Raw genomic sequence first — 18,275 nt, 5'->3', positions numbered from 1 at the left:
TCACATCATCTCCATTTCAAAACATGACATCACCACTCCCCAGCACGTCCTTTTAATAGCAAGCTCATTTCTTGTGTTTGCACCCCGTGGTTCAAATCTTGTGACATTTATTGTTACCACAGTGAAAATAAGAATAATTTGATTCCCCTATAGGGGAAATCATAGAGAAGGGGCTGGGGGTAGCTGGCACAGCATTTACACAAAGAAATTTCATATAAAGATTCCTTTTGAGAGAATGTAGGATAAAAATTAATATTGAAAATATAATGATAATATTAGTCCGTTCTTGTAGAGCGTGCATCACATTATAACATCCCTAAGCACTTCCAGAGAGCTTCAGACATTGTTACCCTAGCTTTAGCTCCGGCAGCCTTTATCAGTGCGTAGTGAATTTCAAGGAATTGATTCCTGCCAGGTACCCATTTACATCACCTGGATCGAGTGTGTCAAAAGTAGATTAATGTTTTGCCAAAAGACATTAGTGCCGCGGCGGGAGTCAAACAGCGGACCTTGCGATCCACAGTCCGGTGACATATCCACTCGACTACGACACCTCTATGAATGAATATGAAGAATAGTCCTATTGGACAAAAAAATTACAATTTGGTATAATACCAAATAACCAGCATTCGCTCATGATAAACTCCACCTATTCATGTATACGGAAGGTGTTCAATACGATGTTTGCAATTTTACATGGTCAAGTGATCATGATTCCCTGATGAATTTTCATTTGAAATGATTTTTAAACTTTCTCTTCACTTGAACGTTTTGTTACATGATTTTTGTTATATGATTTACGGTTTATATCATGTCATCTTATGATGCTTCACCCAAGCATGTTCAGATAAAAAGAAAAAAAATTGCGTTCCTATGGAATAACTTAACACTTTTTGTATAAGTTTTTGCTAGTCTGAAAAGGGTTCCATGCCTTTGGTATTAAAGACACAGCGTTTCCATCAGGAGGACCTCAGTCAGGAAGCGCATCGTAAAGGGATCGTGCCCTAGGAAATTGAGCGTTTCTTATTGGATTGTTAATCTCCGTGCACCATTTGCTGGCACAATCCTTGAGGTCCCCAAGGGTTTGGAGGGTTCAGAGAACAGTTGGGCTTGAGCCAGGAAGAGCTAGAAAAGAAATATGATATTAAAAATATTTTTAAAAGTGAAACTATTTTTGTTCACTTTGCCTGTCCATATTGATCAGAGGATACATGCTCCAGGGACCGTGCTCTGCAGTCAAGTTCTTACACTGAGTTTTAAAACTGAAGCCCCATACCCAATACTCTTACCGGGTATATGTAACACTGACCCTAAACCTTAGCCTGAACTTGACTTAACCCTATCAAAACCCTAACTCTAAACCTAAATCTCTGCTGATGTATTGTATAGCTTGGTGTAAATATCTCTGGATCAAATGGCAGCTTGCCTTATAATTTTGTCAACATAACTAAAGTCAAACCTGCTTTTGTGACCATTTGTATAGAAAGACCACATGTTTTGATTCAATTGAAAACTTCTTCTCACTGGAACCTACATGTACATGGAAAGTAACCTTTATAACCTTTACATGAAGACCACCTGCATAAAAAGGGGAATTTTCTTGTCTCCCTTGAGCGCTCTTTATATACAGGTTTCACTTTATAGATATACATGTACAGTACATAAATAAGAGATGTTCAAGAAAGAAAAATAATGTGTGTCAAAGAAGAGGCTGCCCTAAGGGAAATGGTTCTCCTTATACTAGGGAAGTGAACAGAGGGAAGCTGTTTTGTTTTGTTATGTTTTGTCTTGTTTTGGTATGCTCTAGTTGTGCCACTTTGGTGTCACTTTGTTATATTAAGTCATCTATTTTAAATCTTTGGCAAGGGATGAGCATCCGTTTTGTAGTTTTATGGAGGAGGAGATTGATACTTGGCGACATAATAGTGACAGTTATATTTCTGATCATCAATTTATGATCCCACTGTTTAGTAAATGATGACTTTGAAAGATTGATAACCCTCTTGGCTCACATTAGAAACAGTATGATATAATGATACAACATGACAGGAATTGACCTTGAAAATTGATGGTGTTCCATATAAAAAAGAGGAAGTTTTAGTCATAATTGAGATTTTTTTATCTTGTGACATATTTTGTGAAAATAATGAAATAATAAGCTCTCTTTAATAATTTTGTAAGGTCAGCAATCAGTGAGTTAGACAAATTTAGAAAATTTCTTGCCCAAGTAAAACTATGAATATATTAAAGGACATATGCAATCTACTTTGTATCAACAGTAAGAGCTTTTATGTAAGTACTGTACTTTTTGATAACTTAAAACTTGTAGAATATTCTAAAATATCAATCCCAGGGTACATTTGTTAATGAATGGCACAAGAATTACTGTCCCTTTGGCACAGTACCATTTAAGTTTCAAAACATTGTTAGTTTCATGAAATACATTACAATTTTTCTTGTTTTGATCATGAAAAAATCCTCATAAATGCACACTCGTGTATTTGTTGTTTGGAAAGTGTAATGGTCCATGACAAATCACTGTTTCGACAGTAATCAGAAAAACAATGACGAATGCATTAAAGGTCACAGTTCGTATTGTTGTGCAATTCTCTGACCTTTATCATCACCTTGCAGCCTTCATGTGTTATGAATAATATCGATAGCCCACAAAGGTCCTGAAAACCGATTCTCATTACATACTGTAGTCCCAGAGACATGGAATCAATTATAGATAGCAATGGTTTCTGCCTGTTCCAATACCCCCCAGGAAAGCCTCGCTGTCAGAATTGATATTTGCAGGCATTTTTTCCCACCCTTCTACCCCCTCCTTGCTCCCTTTTCTTTCCCCTTCTCTTCCCCCTCCCTTCCCCTTCTTTTTTCATTCTTCTCCAATTCCTTTTGTAAGCCACCTTCTGAGAGCTCAAAATGATATAGGTTAGATTATGATATTATATGAATAACAGACGAGTTAAGCTCGGCTTTACTCGAGATAAAAACCTTTTTATCAGCAATCTCTGTTCCAAATACTTTCAGTTGTGTCCACTCTATTCCTGTAATGAAGTAGTGGTTTCTCTTGTTAGGCCCTTACGTCATGTCGGGCGTCTGTGGTAGATCATTGCAAGATGATAACGGTGGGATTTTGAATTCCATACCAAATCTCTGTGGCATGGTTTCTGGCAAAATCAAGGGGAGGTTTGGTGAGAGATGCATGCTACATGAATCTCTTAATACATGTCTTTGCCAGTCCATACCCAGGTGTATACCATTCATTGAGAGCCAGAATAACATCAGCTCCTTGTGAAATGATATGAGGTGGAAAAGATATTTCTGGCTGAAGGCTGCTATTTAAAACCAGAAAAAAAAGACGTTTCATTGAGACTGCATGCTGTGTTTCCGGTTTTATGGTTTCAGCAGAGCATTCTTTTTATTATTCTGCTCCTTACGTGATGGTAACAATGTTACCATGCCTGTACGGTATAAAACATACGCAGAAGAGGAAGGAAAAATGTGTATTCCCCTTGATGTGGAGATGGTGCATATACAGTGCATCGTAGTGCTATAGCACGCTGTTTGCTGAAACTTTATATTATTCTGTTTTTCTTATCGTTCCCGTGAAAGTGGAAAGTAATCAAACTTCAAGTCCAGTTTTCTTTCATCTTTAGTTTAAGCTCTATGGCCTGTCCCAGGATAGCCAATTTCCGAGACCATTGCTCTATTCATGAAGCCATATTAAACATTCTTAAGGCACTTTAGTGACTTTGCAAAAACAGAGACAAACATCAACAAGCAAGGGTAACTTTAGAGACGTACTCCACCCTAACGAAACCGCCAGCTCCTATAGATAGCAGCCCAAAGAATCCCTCATCGCCTCATTTAGAAGCTAAGCTTTCATAACTGTGCTTCTGCCAACTCTCAAGGCATCACTCCTTTCTCTTTTCCTCCGCACTTCTGAACCAATGGGTATGTCTTTATCAGCTCGAGATTGCCAAATAGCCCGCTATTTCTGATTTGGGAAATAATCCAGAAGTTACAAATCGCGTCTTCATTAGCTTGAGCCTCGAAACTTGGAACTCGAGCTCGGGAAATTAGCTAGAGATAGTTTGCTCAGCGTTCGCGCTAGTGCAAGTCTTCGGGCTGTGGAAGACGCACCGGACAAATAGCGGGATATTTTGTAAACTAGCCCAAAATATCTTGGGATGATTATCTCAACCAAATATCCCAATAATTGCAACTTCAGGCTGATGAAGACACAAATTAACTGGATAATTTGCGATCGGGATACCGGTAGTTGAAATAAAGGAACATTTGGCAATCTCGAGCTGATGAGGACAGGCCTATTGTGGGAAACCGTCAAAAGCACCAGCCGTAAGGTGAGGTGAATTGGTGACTTCCTCTTCTCGTTAAAGACGTTGCGACAACGAGGGCAGTGACATGTGTAATTGAATTCATGTGATCCTTTCCTGTTCTCCGTTTCCAGTGCCTGGTGTGATTTGGGTGGTCCCAGCTGATCCTTCCCTGAATATGTGTTTTTGCTAGTCTGAAAGGGGGTCTATGCCTTTGGTATTAAAGACACAGCATTTCTAACACATATGTGAGGTCATGGTTTTAGCCCTTCTAAGGTCATTGTGAAAAGAAAAAAAAATTCTTTTAATTGGGATTTAATTGATACTTACCGAATAATCATTGAATCAGTTCAGTGAGCTTCAAAACTTGAGACCAGCTTCTGTTGGTACCATTGATCTCTCAATTTTGTTTCCAATATCCTTGCCATTTTGCCTTCAAACAAACTTGTTCTTTTCATTTAACTTTCTCCTTCCATATTCTTATGTCATGTTGTCATATCTATTTCAATGATAAACATGATATTTTTTTTCTTTCTTTGTGGTCATATTTTGCTTTCACCCATATAATGAGTGGTTGCACATGATCGTTTCCTCAGCTGTCTTACCTCCAGCTGTAATATCCTTTCCCTAAAAATAATGTCAACAGTTGAATCCTGCTATCATATGAACCGATGATTAGAATCTTGGATTTTTAATTTTCATTCTTGTCTTTTTTTTCTTCTTTTGCTTCAGGTGACAGGGTTGGCATTCTCAGAAGATGGGAGCTTCTTTGTCGCCGTGGGCAACCGATGCGTCAAGTTCTACTACCTCATGGGAAAGAGTAGGGTAAGTAAGGCCACTATGGAGAAGCAAAGTTTGATGTCGATATCATTCTCACTTTATTAACTTATGTGGAAGATGAGCAATATGTCTACACCCAGTAGATGAGCCAAGTGCTTGAAAGAGATTAATCTGGCAGATGAAACATGGTTATTCAATCAGTTTTATAAAGGTTTCATGTTCTTGACAAGAATATCTTTGATGAATGTTTACAAGCTTAATATTGTTTGATGTATGTTATTGGAGTGCACATACCGATTTCTTTCTTATTTCATTTTCTTTCTTCAATTTGCCTTCTTGTTGTCTTTATCGCTATCTCCTGTTTTGCATTACAACAAAACCATCGTTCATTTTGCTCTTATTTCTTTTTATTTGAACCCCTCCCTCTGTATCAATATACAACGTATTTATCATTTATGCATTCTCCTTCATAACCTCCTTCATAACCTCTTTCTAAATCCCTCCTCCAAATGTATCTTTATTCTTCACTTCTTTGGATATTTTCTACCCCCCCCCCCCCCACCTTTTATGCCAAAATTTATTTTTGTATTTCTTTGCCCTCATCTTATTTGGAAAGGAGCACTTCTAGGGAGATTCTGCAAATTTTGTATTTTCTGAAAGCCAACACCCCCCCCCCCCAATTTTGTAATATATTACTTGCTTTCAGTTTCATTGCATTTGTCCTACAAAAACTATTTCTGAACCCCCCCCCCCCCCTAAAAAAAAATATTAAAAAATGATGATAATAATAACAATCCTCTGATGTCAAAATGTTTACCTTTTTAACATTTAATATATCTTTGCATTCATATTACACCAGACGAGACAAATCCAAGCATTACCAGGAAGATCTGGCATCCTTGGTGAGCAGAGGAACAACTTCTTTGTCAGCGTGGCCTGCGGGAAGGGAGAGAACCGAGACAAGGTGTATGCCATCACGCGCTCAGGGTTTCTCTGTGAACTCAATAACAAGAGGCTCCTCGATAAGTGGGTCGAATTAAGAGTGAGTACCACCTAATTTACGAAGAAAGAAAGAAAGGATTATCTAATATTAATAATGATAAAGACTGGAGTTTGAAAAGCCCTCAATCTGTCATCATTATGTATTGTATTATTCTTGAAACTTTTAATGGCGACTTTTATAAACTCTGAACGTGAGCAGTTTGTTCTTAGAGCAACCTTGATACTAATATTCAGCTCATATTGCACATTATATATGCGTTGTTTATATTGTTTTAGTCTTTAGAAGCTCAAGTCTAGTTTGGTCCCTTCATTTTTCATTTTAGTTTGTCTTATCTATTTTTTTTTTTTGTTAATTTTGGAAATTATAGTTGTGATGACTGCAAGGGAAAATTATTGGGCTTTTTAAAAATTGTAATTTGTACCATGGTACATAATCACAGATTTCACAACCAACATAATCTTAATTCCCATCACCAGTTTGTATGATTTTTTAGAAAGCATTTTTCAATAATGCAGTTGGTTTATTGTTCTCAATCATCATCATTACATTTTTTTTCACACACATGCTTGCTTTTATACTTCATGCTTTTATAGACAACCGGTGCTCATTCCATAACCGCCGATGAGGAGTTTATCTTTGTTGCCTGTGATGGAGGAATCATCCGTCTGTTCTGCGCCTCCACCCTTCACTTCATCGCTACCCTACCCAAACCTCACTATCTAGGTGTCAACGTCAGTGCTGGAATTGATGCAAGGTACGTATGAATAGGAAGGAAGTCCTTCATTTATTGACCATTTAAAACAACAAAATATACAAAACATCAATACAATAGAAGAATAATATCAGAGAACAACAACATACAAACATGTAACCCGGAATATCAGCGCAAAATGCATGTCATGCAACTCTCCTACGACGTATCCATTTTCCTAACCTATTTCGTGTTTGGCAAATGCAGATTAATGTCTTGCCGCAATAATAATATTAATGATAATGATAATAATATTAATGATGGGTTCTTGTATAGCGCTCATGTCTGTCAGACTTGACACTCCCGACGCTGCACAATTATACCCCAGCTTTAGCATGGCTGCCATTATGGCGCTCCAGCATTTCAAGGAATTAATTCCTGCCAGGTAGCCATTTACCTCTCCTGAGTCAGGGGTGGCAAATGTAGATTAATGTCTTACCAAAGGACGTTAGTGCTGTGGTAGGGACTTGAACCCCGTACCTTGTGGTTCACAGTTCGGTGACTTATCCTCTAGACCACAACACCTCTACAAGACATTAGTAATTTGGCAGGTATCATATTGATTAATGATACACACAGGTAGTATGATCCGGGCCCCGTCTTGGAAAGAGTTGCGATTGATCTGAATCAATCACAAGTCCTCTAATCAACAACAAGTTTGCAGTCCCCTATCTCACATGTACATAGTTGGAATTGATGTCAATCACAAAGATGTTGCGATTAATCACAACTGTCTATAAGACGAGGCCCAGATTCATCAAAAAATGAAAATCCAGTAAGAAAATCCGATGCATTATTTCAAAAGTATTTGGATAAATTTAATCAAACGTACACTGAATATACTTAACATCCTTCCATTTTACAATCTGCACACATTAGTCTGATCCAAGTTTGTTTCAAATTTTGAGTTATGAACCATCAAAAGCGTCATTATCCTTTTGTTCCATCTCGTGTACTGATGAATTGTGTTTGATGAATTTACCTCCTTACAGCCACATGTCTGCACATCGAGACAATGCCCAGTATCCAGACGCCATTGCTCTCATGTTTGATAGCGAAAACAAAAAGGTAAGAAGAAATTACTCATTTAATGATATTTTCAATCAATATTCTACTCTAGGAGTGATGTCCCAGCAGGCAAGAGGCTGACTGAAGAAACTCCAGCCATTCTTTTGTACTTAGTAACAGAAGATATTTTAGATAATAAATATCTGCATGAACACTTGCTCCAAACCCACTATATCTTCTGTTTGTAGAAATGTAAAACAATACATTTTTATTCCATTTATACACACTTAGCCCTGTTACATGAGCCTCATCAGTTTACAGTGTAATTCATTCATTTTTGTCTTCTCAATTTGCAGCTGACGTGCGTGTACAACGACCACAGTCTCTACATCTGGGACATCCACGACGTGAAGAAGATCGGCAAGCAGTACTCCTTCCTCTACCACTCGGCCTGCATCTTTGGGGTGGAGACGTACCCGGAGCTGGCCGACGGGAACAGGGCCGCCCTCCCCGCCGGCTCCTTCTTCACCTGCTCCTCCGACGGGTCCATCCGGATCTGGAACATGGATCCCACCATGAACACCACCGTCCATAAACGCAATATCTACAGCCATGTGAGTCTATAGCAGAGGTCAAGGGTCATGTTTACGGTTGATTCCGTCACAAGCAGAAAGATGAGAGAAATAGGTTAATTTTGAGTCGTGAAATATCATATAAGTCAGAAGAAAGTTTTGGATCATTCAATATGGTAAATCACAAGTTGAAATTACTATTCTAAACAATGGAATGTTAAATTAACATGTGAATAATGTGACTTGCGAATTTAATCACGCTTTCTTCCTTGTAATACAAGTTCTTTAATTATATTTATGTTCCTACTTATAAATTGTATTGTTTTAACAGATGTCAAATATGTTGTCAAATTGAATGGAAGAAAATAAATGTTCAATTGAATTGAATTGAATTGTAATTGCTCAAATATCAAGTACTTGGTACTATGTCCCTTTTGCAGCCAACCTCAAATTCTGTAGAACTTTGCCGGGATTATGAATATGTCATGTATGTCCTATCTGTGAAATTTAAACGTTAGCAGTGTCCTAATATTCAAATCATGCAAGGAAACCTGTTTACTTGCTAGACTTCACTGTCAGACACTATTGAGTGACTGACTGGCTTATTTTCTTCTTTGGTAATAACATACATTAAATGGGCTGTAAAGGGTACATGAGCATTTGTCTACATCAATAACCCACTTCTTGTGATGGCCAAAACTAAACTGATTGAAGCTTTGCACAGCATAAAACGTATGGCCATTCGGTACAATGGTCTGAAAATCAAGACTACTACTTATTGGCTCTAAAGCTCCTAAGTCAATTTGACAACTGATAGTCGTTATTTTCTCACTTGAAGACATTTTCAAGCCCCACCTTTTTTAGGGAAGTTCTAAATTGCCATTGGAATTTAACCTTTTCATTTTTTGGGCCTGCAAATGGGACATAGCACCTTTAAAGAAATATTTACCTCATGAAATTGTTTAATTTTTCAAAGGTTCGACTCTAGTTCACCACATTCTCATACTAATCCCTCCCTAATATAGGAATTATTGAAGGTGCTCTACGTTGGTGAAGATTACATTGAGAGTCTACAGGATAGGGATATCCACACCTCGGCACAAGGGGACAAGACAGACATAGAGAAGGGCAAGTCTGGTATCAGATGTATGAGGGTCAGTCCTGACGGTCAGTCGCTAGCATCAGGTGACAGGTAAAATAGTCATTGTCATAGAAACTTTGTTAGTGGTCATCACACTAATTACTTAGTATGAGGGGGAGGGTGGGGGCAGTGTAGATCCTTAGACAGAAAAATTAACACACCAGCACAAAGGGACAAGATAGACCTAGAAAAGGGCACTTCTGGCATCAGGTGTATGAGGGTTAGTCCTGATTGACAGATGCTTATACCAGGTGGTAGATAAGGAGACATCTTCATAAGAACTGTTGTAGCTACATATACCATCACACTGTCACTAAAGTTCAGGTTAAGGGGAGGAGCTATGTAGGTTCTTCAACAGGGACTTCCACACCCTAGTACAAGGGGACAAGACTGACATAGAGCAGTCTGGCATCAGATGTATAAGGGTCAGTCCCTACGGACGGACACCTGCATCAGATAACAGGATAAGAGGATAAGGGCAGTCAAACAATCTTAATCCTCAGGTAAACTGTTTCACAATATGCATCTCATCAGACAAATCTCAGCAAGTTATTATTTTGTTACTGAACATTCTCGCTCATCTTTTGTATGTGTTAACCCATCTCCTTTTTGTCCATAGATCTGGTAATGTGAGAGTCCATGACTTACAGTTCTGGGATCAGGTCCATGAGATAGAGGCGCATGACTCTGAGGTTCTGTGTCTAGAATACACACAACCCAGCACTGGTAAGAACCACCTTCCCTTTGAATCTTATCCTAATTCTATAGCTTGACTTGCTCACGTGTTGTACTTTTCTTTTTTTGCATACAAGTATAGGCTTTAGATGCCAGCATTGGCACACAATATGTTAAGTGGTAAAGATGATTGAATACAATATACATGTACGTCGTATATCAAGCTACATGCATTTTTACATATATATATATTTGATTATGTATTGGCCCCCAAAACGGAAAAATTGCATGATGGAAAATTGTGAATTAAAGTCCTAGTTGATCTTGATCCCCCCCCCCCCTCTTTTTTTTATTAAAAAAATTATTGCCAAATGGTTACGGAAAGACCCTGCATAATGCTTTAAATGACAGAGGAAAGGTAGTATTATCATTATTAATTTTCAACATAGTCACAGTGAGATCTCATGTTTATCAATGTACCCCAAACTGAATGTAATAAATCATCCTCATCATTGTTTATTAAAGTCAGCATTTTCACTCTTATGAGGAGTTACTGACTCTTGCACCATGACGACACTTCCTCTCTCCACCTCTTGTTGTCTCCTCTTCATTCAGACCAACTTTACTCCTTTCGTTCTTCACCATATCTTTTCATGAAATCTTTGGTCTTCCTTTCCCTCTTATGTCATCCATTTCCAGATCCCATGCTTTTCTCACAGGTTCATCATCTTCCCTTCTCAACACATCACACATTCATCTCAATCCACTTCTCTTAATATAGTCAAACCTGCTTTAGTGACCACCTGTCTAAAAAAAAGACCACATTTTTTGTTTCTCATTCAAACATGTACTAAAGGAACCTGTCTACAATGACCACTTTTTGTGTTTCCTTAGGCGGTCGCTATAAACAGGTTTGACTGTACCACTTCCACCACAGTGCCTTCCTGACCCATCCTTTTCATGAGCTCCCTTGTGTTCTTTCTATCGGTCATTTTCGCACCACACATCTTCCGTATCATGCACATTGTATCTATTGCTTGATTCTACAGAGTACAATTCTCTAGCCTCTGCAAGTCGAGACAAACACATGAACAAGAACTGTTCCCTGGTCCAGACCTTGGATGACCATTCCTTTCTATCTGACTGTTTCACATCACGCATCTTCCGTATCATCATACACATTGTATCTATTGTTTGACCCTACAGGGATTAATCTTCTAGCCTCTGCAAGCAGAGACCGGCTGATCCATGTGTTTGACATGGACAAAAACCATTCTCTGGTCCAAACCTTGGATGACCTTTCCTTTCTATCGGACAGTTTCATACCACGTATCTTGCGTATCATCATGCACATTGTATCTATTGTTTGCCTCTACAGGTATTAATCTTCTAGCCTCTGCAAGCAGAGACAGACTGATCCACGTGTTTGACATGGACAAAAACCATTCTCTGGTCCAAACCTTGGATGACCTTTCCTTTCTATCGGACAGTTTCATACCACGTATCTTGCGTATCATCATGCACATTGTATCTATTGTTTGCCTCTACAGGTATTAATCTTCTAGCCTCTGCAAGCAGAGACAGACTGATCCACGTGTTTGACATGGACAAGAACTGTTCTCTGGTCCAGACCTTGGATGACCATTCCTCTTCCATTACATCGGTCAAGTTCAACAGTAAGTACCATCAGCTATAATTAGGAATACCTTTATAGGGTACAGGGAGAAGGACTGTCTTTCCCCAAAGATTTTGATTTAATGTGTAAATGGTATTTAAATAATAATAGCAATAGTGGGTGCCATTATGGTGCTCTAGCATTTTGAGGAAATAATTCCTGCCAGGTACCAACTTACCTCTTTTTGGTCGACTGTGGCAAATGTAGATTACTGTCTTGCCAAAGGACATTAGTGCCGCTGCAGGACTCAAACCGTAAACAGATAAATCAGACATTGATCATGTTTATGCTTTCTGCACTTTGATTCACGTCTGTCTAAGATGTATTAAAAGAACAATCCTTTTATACGCTATTTTAAAGGAAAACACTTCCTTTCATTTTTCCTTGTGAACAAAGAAATCATGCCTTAAAATGGGAAACTAAATGACCAGTCATTTTGCTATTTTCATTAACATTGAATCATAGTTTCAAATTTACATTTTGTGAATTCATCTTTTCTCATTCATTATGTCCCTTTTCAACTGTTTTTTGCATGATGTCTGTTGGAACTTTTATGCTATACTTTTATGACCATATTCCATGTGGTCCATTTTACAGCATCCACTTTAAACAAGGTTTATTTTGCTCAACAAATTCCCATGTCACCGCTTCACACAATGCCCCATCTCTCCTTCAAATCACCTTTATCTATTTCCCTCGTATCCAGGAAACGGAGAGCAGCTACAGATGATCAGCTGTGGGGCAGACAAGGCCCTCATGTTCAGGATAGCGGTGTACAACCCTGATCTCCAGTTTGTGCGCAACCACCATGTGGTCAACAAGACAACGCTCTACGACCTGGCCATCGACACCACACAGAAGTACATCACCACGGCATGCCAAGATAGGAATCTCAGGTAAGGTATCTGCAAAGATGGAGAAGCATGTTTATACAGTGAAACCTGTATAGAAAAACCACTCAAGGGAAACACACAAAAATGTGGTCTTTATAGGCAGATGGTCTTTATACACAGGTTCCCTTTAATGTTTCAATGAGAAGCATCATTCAAGAGAAACAAAAATGTTGGTCTTTATAGACAGGTGGTCTTTCTATACAGGTGGTCTCTAAAGCAGGTTTGACTGTACTTGTTCCAAAGTCAAGAGTATATGTGTGGGTCAAGCCAAGCAGTGGTTCTTCAAGATTATCATTTTCTTGGCAACAATATAGAATTTATTGTGAACAGGATCCTGTTACATTATGGCATCCTTGATGAACAGGCCTCTGTTTATTGTAGACACTGTAAGTGTTTGTTTAAGTGGTCTTTATGGAGATGAGACTATAGTAAAAATAAAATATTTAAAGTTTTCTGTATAAATTTTCTATAGCCACTTTCAAGAAGGACAGAAAGTACCAGTCTATGCTTGACATGTAGCTATAATTGAAGAAGTAAATTTTTGGCAACTCAATTTCTATGTGTGAAATTATACACTCTAGCTGTCCAACTTGATAGATTAGACAGATTGTTGTCATCTTACAAACTATGATTCTATTTCGTGTCAATACAGGATATACAACATAGTGAGTGGTAAACTGAAGAGGACCTACAAGGGTACCCAGAGTGATGAGGGTACCCTGATCAGGGTGGAGCTGGACCCGTCTGGGATTTACGCAGCCACCAGCTGTTCGGACAAGACTCTCAATATCTATGACTTCTACTCAGGGGAGTGTGTAGCGACCATGATGGGCCATTCAGGTAAGAGTATATCCTGTTACTAGCGTGTAGCATGTAGTTTTGGTAGAAGAGGTCTATGGGTTCAGAAGGTAGACCTTAATCAGGGTCGGTCGGACCCGTCTGTGATCTACGCAGCCACCAGCTGCTCGGACAAGACTCTCAATATCTATGACTTCTACTCAGGGGAGTGTGTGGCAACCATGATGGGCCATTCAGGTAAGAGTACCTCCTGTTTGTTACTAGCCTGTAGCTTGTGATTTTGATAGAACAGGTCTATGTGTTCAGAAGGTAGACCTTGATCAGGGTTGGGTTGGACCCTTCTGGGATCTACGCAGCGACCAGCTGTTCAGACAAAACTCTCAATATCTATGATGTTTACTACTTCAGGTGTGAGTTCATATTGTTATTAGCTTTTAATCATGAGAGAATAGCTTAGTTAGCTCAATTAGTAGAGCCCAACAAGGATTGAGTTGGACTCATCTTATGAATTCTTCTCTTTGAGTTGAGTGGCCACTATTCTGGTGAGAGGTTGTGAAGTCTCTACCTGTTCTTCCTGAGGATGATGGTATTTAGCTCATTACTTTGGGTCCTCAGATATACATACAGAGCCAAAAGCTACTCAGACAAGAGCCACATGAATTAAGTCTTCTACCCATGGAAGTGTACGGCCACTGTGATGGGGTTCTTGGGTCAGTCTATTTCAACCTTTTTTATTTATATTTTCAAAAGAGGACAAGAGTTTGCTTTAGTTGGAAGAGCATCTACCTCTCAGAAGATAAATGATTGGTTGGTTGGTTGGGACACACCTTGAGCAGGAAGCCTTGGCTCTGCGAAAACGTGACCTTTCTTTATCTCCTGATACATGTCAAGGAAACACACTCTGATAGGACAGGAAATTAGATGGAGATCCTGTTTTGGGGACAGCAACAACCTACGCAGAACCTCTGCACTTTCATTTCACTCTGCACCATTGATGAGATAAGTCTCAGTCTGCTAACAACACAATTCCTTCAATTTCTTTGTATAGGAAAGCAACAATCTACAGCATGTCTGTTATGAACCTCTTCACTTTGTTTTGTCCTCTGTCTGTGATAGCATAAGTTTTAGTCTGCTGACTGTTCAATTTATGTTCTTTGTATCATTTGTATATATTCTACAGAATTGGTAACGGGAATCAAATTCACCAGTGATTGCAAGCAGCTGATTTCAGTTTCTGGAGATGGGTAAGTTCAATTCTCTTTACTTCCATTCCTTTCTTTTGGATCAAAATCAACATATCAACCTTCCTTGACCACCTCTCGACATTTTATACTTGAATTTGTTGTATGCAAACATATAAGATAAAAGTTTTTCATGTAATAAAAAGGAATCCAAGTTTGTATTATTTTGATGAGCAGAATGAACAAAATATCAGATGACTTTTAGCTTGATTGTGGAATTTCATGATAGTTTTGTTTGTTTGCAACTTGTCATAAGTTATGTGTAGTTTGAATACTCCTAAAATGTATTATTTAAAACTAAGATTATTGTAAACAACAAAGCCTAATACAGACTTTCCCATTGTTGTCTTATGTCATTTCTCACATTTAACGGTTTGTTTATCTGTATACGTGACATATTTGTAATGATTTGTATTTGTTTTGTATATTTTGTATTTTTTATTGTATTTTGAAATGAATAAATGAACAAATGAACATTATTTGATAATGGATTTCCTGAGGACAGCTTCTTTTAAGCAGTATTTTGGGAGAAAAGAACAATAACATTAAACATCTTTCTTCTTTTTTTCTTGTTGTAACAGATGTATTTTCATTTGGAAGCTTCCATGGGAGCTCACTCATAACATGAAGGAGAGACTGAAAGAGATGGGAGAGAAAATTGTTGAACCAACACCAGAATACAACATGTTGAGGTAATAGCAAACCCCTAGGCCCCATTTCACAAAACTTGTCATCAGTGACAAATGACAGTTTTTGTTAAAAGCTAGTGAAATCCTTGCTTCTGATAGGTTATCAGCAGATTTGTCACTGATTTTTGTCATTTGTCATTAAAAAAGGCTTTGTGAAACGGGTCCCAGAGTGCTCATGTTTTTAATCTTTTGTTGTGAGAAAAGTGCATTGGTTTCGGTTTCACTTTCAGTATTAAATACATGTATATAATTAGGAATCATTTCCTTTTGAGGTGAAACGGAAATATGGAGTCATGTGAATCACCATCATCATCATAGTAATAGGGAAGTTTTTTGTTTACTCAAGTTTCATTATCTTAATTCTGTAAATTGCTGTAGACTATTTGCATGTTAAACACAGGTGCCACTCCTCAATACTCGTGTTTGCCTTCTAGTGATGATCAAATATTAATGTTTGTTTGATACTTCTGTATTGCAGCATATCATTTTCATACAAGTTTTGGTAAGAGATCAAAGTTCATTCATTCATTCAACATGACTCCAGGCTTTATTTTGTCCACAAAAAAAGGGTAAGGCCTTGGGCTGCAATTTTGTTTTTAAGTCATCTTTATTTCAGTGGAAGAAAATCAAAGGAGGTAGTGTAAGGATTTATCTGCAGAGCAATTGTTGCTTGTTCACGTGTTGGACAACCATTGCTTTATGTCTGGTGTTCTGTTCTGATGTCTTTGCAGAAGAGGAACCTACGTCGTTCCCCCTGAGCTTCCCCCAGAACCCAAGGCCCAGGTGATCAGCGCGTGGCAGACCAAGCCGGCCGTAGCAGCTGAATTCCAGCCAGCCATGCAGTCCGGACCGGACACAGAAGACGAGACCGAGGATAGAGAACCGGATGAAGGCAAGCGTAAATTTTAAAAGTTTTATCTTATCTTCGCAAGTCATGAAGTAGTATTGATGTGTGGTATGCATAGAGTAGTACAAGAAAGCAGAATGTGGATGGGTAAATGGGATTCCAGTGCATGCCAGACCATGAAGCTGAATTCCAGCTTGACATGCAGTCCAGACCTGGGGCTCGTTTCATAAAACTTTTTATCAATAACAAATGCTAAATTTCTATGACAAATTTGCTCTCGGCCAATCACATGCCATGATTTCAGTAGCTTATAACAGTAGCTTGTAACTTGTGATTGAGATCAAGTTTTATGAAACAGGGTCCAGATACAGAGGACGATACTGATGATAGAGAACCTGTCCTTCGTCCTTTGACGTTCCCAAACCATGAGGGAATGGTGATAGCGTAGATGTGTAGTTGATTAGAAAGAGTAGTACAAGAAAGAAGAACGAATATTGGTGTTGGGTTTTCAGTGCATAGCAAATCAAACCAATTATAGCAGCTGAATTCCAGTCATGCAGTCCAGAGCTGAAACTCAAGATGAATGAGTCTGATAATAACGCGATGAAGGCAATTGCTGTTCAACCCTTGGTCCTTCCCAAGCCATATTAAACATGATATTGCGGCGTTGATGTGTGGTATGCACAGAGTAGTACAGGGATGAAGATTGGACAGGGGTTGTAGGAATCAGTGCGTGCCAGACTATGCATCTGAATTCCAGCGTGCCATGCAAATGAGACCTGACACCGAGGATGAGGACTGGTAGAGAACCAGAGAAAGGCAATCAATCCTTTCCCTTTCTAAGCAATGATGTAGTATTGATAACATTGATGTATGCATAGAGTTCATAGCATAAGCTAATAACTTTAACTCTTACTTTTAGTATGTACTGTAAGAAGTGGACTGAGGATGGAAAAGTATGGTGGAGAATTTAAATATTTCATGAAACAAATGAGAACACAAGCTGTGAATTCTAATGATTCTTTTAACATGATTTCAGTTTATTTAGTTCTTTACTTCATCCTTAGTGGGACTGCAATAATATCCACCTTTTCACTCGTCAAAATAGATGTGTTTATTTTTTTTTTCTTCCAGATTCCATGCCTGAAGAATGTAACTTTGAATCAGGTCCTCTACCACTCTGGGCGCGGAAGCAAGGCAAAAAAGTAAGAAAATCTTTTACATGTTTTTTTGCTTTTTTTCCTTCTGTAGTTTGTAATCATTTTGCAATACATGTTCATGTTCAAAGTATCCCGTACTACGTTTCATGCAATTATTTTGCTTGAAGTTTGTGTTCTTACAGAGGTTTTACAGCTTATTCTTGACTGCATAAACATGAGTTGAAAGCCTTTAAAAATACCATGGTATAAAGCGTGTACTTTTTCATTCTGTCTCTAAATACAAATGCAGTTCCTCTAAAAAATTCCTACATGTTCTTAAGTGCTATCTATACTTAATTTTTTCTTTCTGTTGCAGATTCAATCATTGTATCCTGTAAATATTACCCTCAAAATTGTCATTTATGATATTACCTGTATTGTTTCCCCTCCTGCCAGGGTGATGAAATACCAGAGGTGTCCAGCCCTACCAAGTACAGCAGCCCTACCCATCCCAGAGGGAGGTGGGCCCAGAACATCAACAGCGGGGGTATAAAGGTCAAGTCACAGATGGAAGATCAAAGCATCAATCAAAGCATCGAACTTAGAATGGAAGATTGCCTTGGTGAGGCAGCCATTTTTAATTTTTAATGATTCATTTGAAAACGTATTAATCATCCCTGCTACTGTGTATCTGCAAGTTTTATTGTTTTTTTGTAAACA

The 18,275-nt window shown here is 38.5% G+C and overlaps 1 protein-coding gene across 1 annotated transcript in view; it reads left to right on the top strand.

The window, feature by feature from the left end:
- LOC576108 (mitogen-activated protein kinase-binding protein 1) overlaps positions 1-18,275 on the top strand; it is a 76,079-nt gene that overhangs the window by 35,217 nt on the left and 22,587 nt on the right. Inside the window, exons 7-21 of the mRNA XM_030999014.1 lie at positions 5,076-5,168; positions 5,983-6,165; positions 6,720-6,880; positions 7,870-7,945; positions 8,242-8,499; positions 9,483-9,649; positions 10,218-10,324; positions 11,824-11,949; positions 12,655-12,844; positions 13,494-13,681; positions 14,820-14,883; positions 15,462-15,572; positions 16,301-16,461; positions 17,551-17,621; positions 18,012-18,177. Coding sequence (XP_030854874.1) covers positions 5,076-5,168; positions 5,983-6,165; positions 6,720-6,880; positions 7,870-7,945; positions 8,242-8,499; positions 9,483-9,649; positions 10,218-10,324; positions 11,824-11,949; positions 12,655-12,844; positions 13,494-13,681; positions 14,820-14,883; positions 15,462-15,572; positions 16,301-16,461; positions 17,551-17,621; positions 18,012-18,177 — 2,122 coding nt within the window. The remainder of the gene's footprint in view (positions 1-5,075; positions 5,169-5,982; positions 6,166-6,719; positions 6,881-7,869; positions 7,946-8,241; positions 8,500-9,482; positions 9,650-10,217; positions 10,325-11,823; positions 11,950-12,654; positions 12,845-13,493; positions 13,682-14,819; positions 14,884-15,461; positions 15,573-16,300; positions 16,462-17,550; positions 17,622-18,011; positions 18,178-18,275) is intronic.

Source organism: Strongylocentrotus purpuratus, unplaced genomic scaffold, assembly GCF_000002235.5.
Source record: "Strongylocentrotus purpuratus isolate Spur 01 unplaced genomic scaffold, Spur_5.0 spur5_scaffold_5, whole genome shotgun sequence".
NCBI classification, from domain to species: domain Eukaryota; kingdom Metazoa; phylum Echinodermata; class Echinoidea; order Camarodonta; family Strongylocentrotidae; genus Strongylocentrotus; species Strongylocentrotus purpuratus.
Note: the sequence above shows the minus strand (reverse complement) of the source record. Positions and strands in the feature narration are given on the sequence as shown.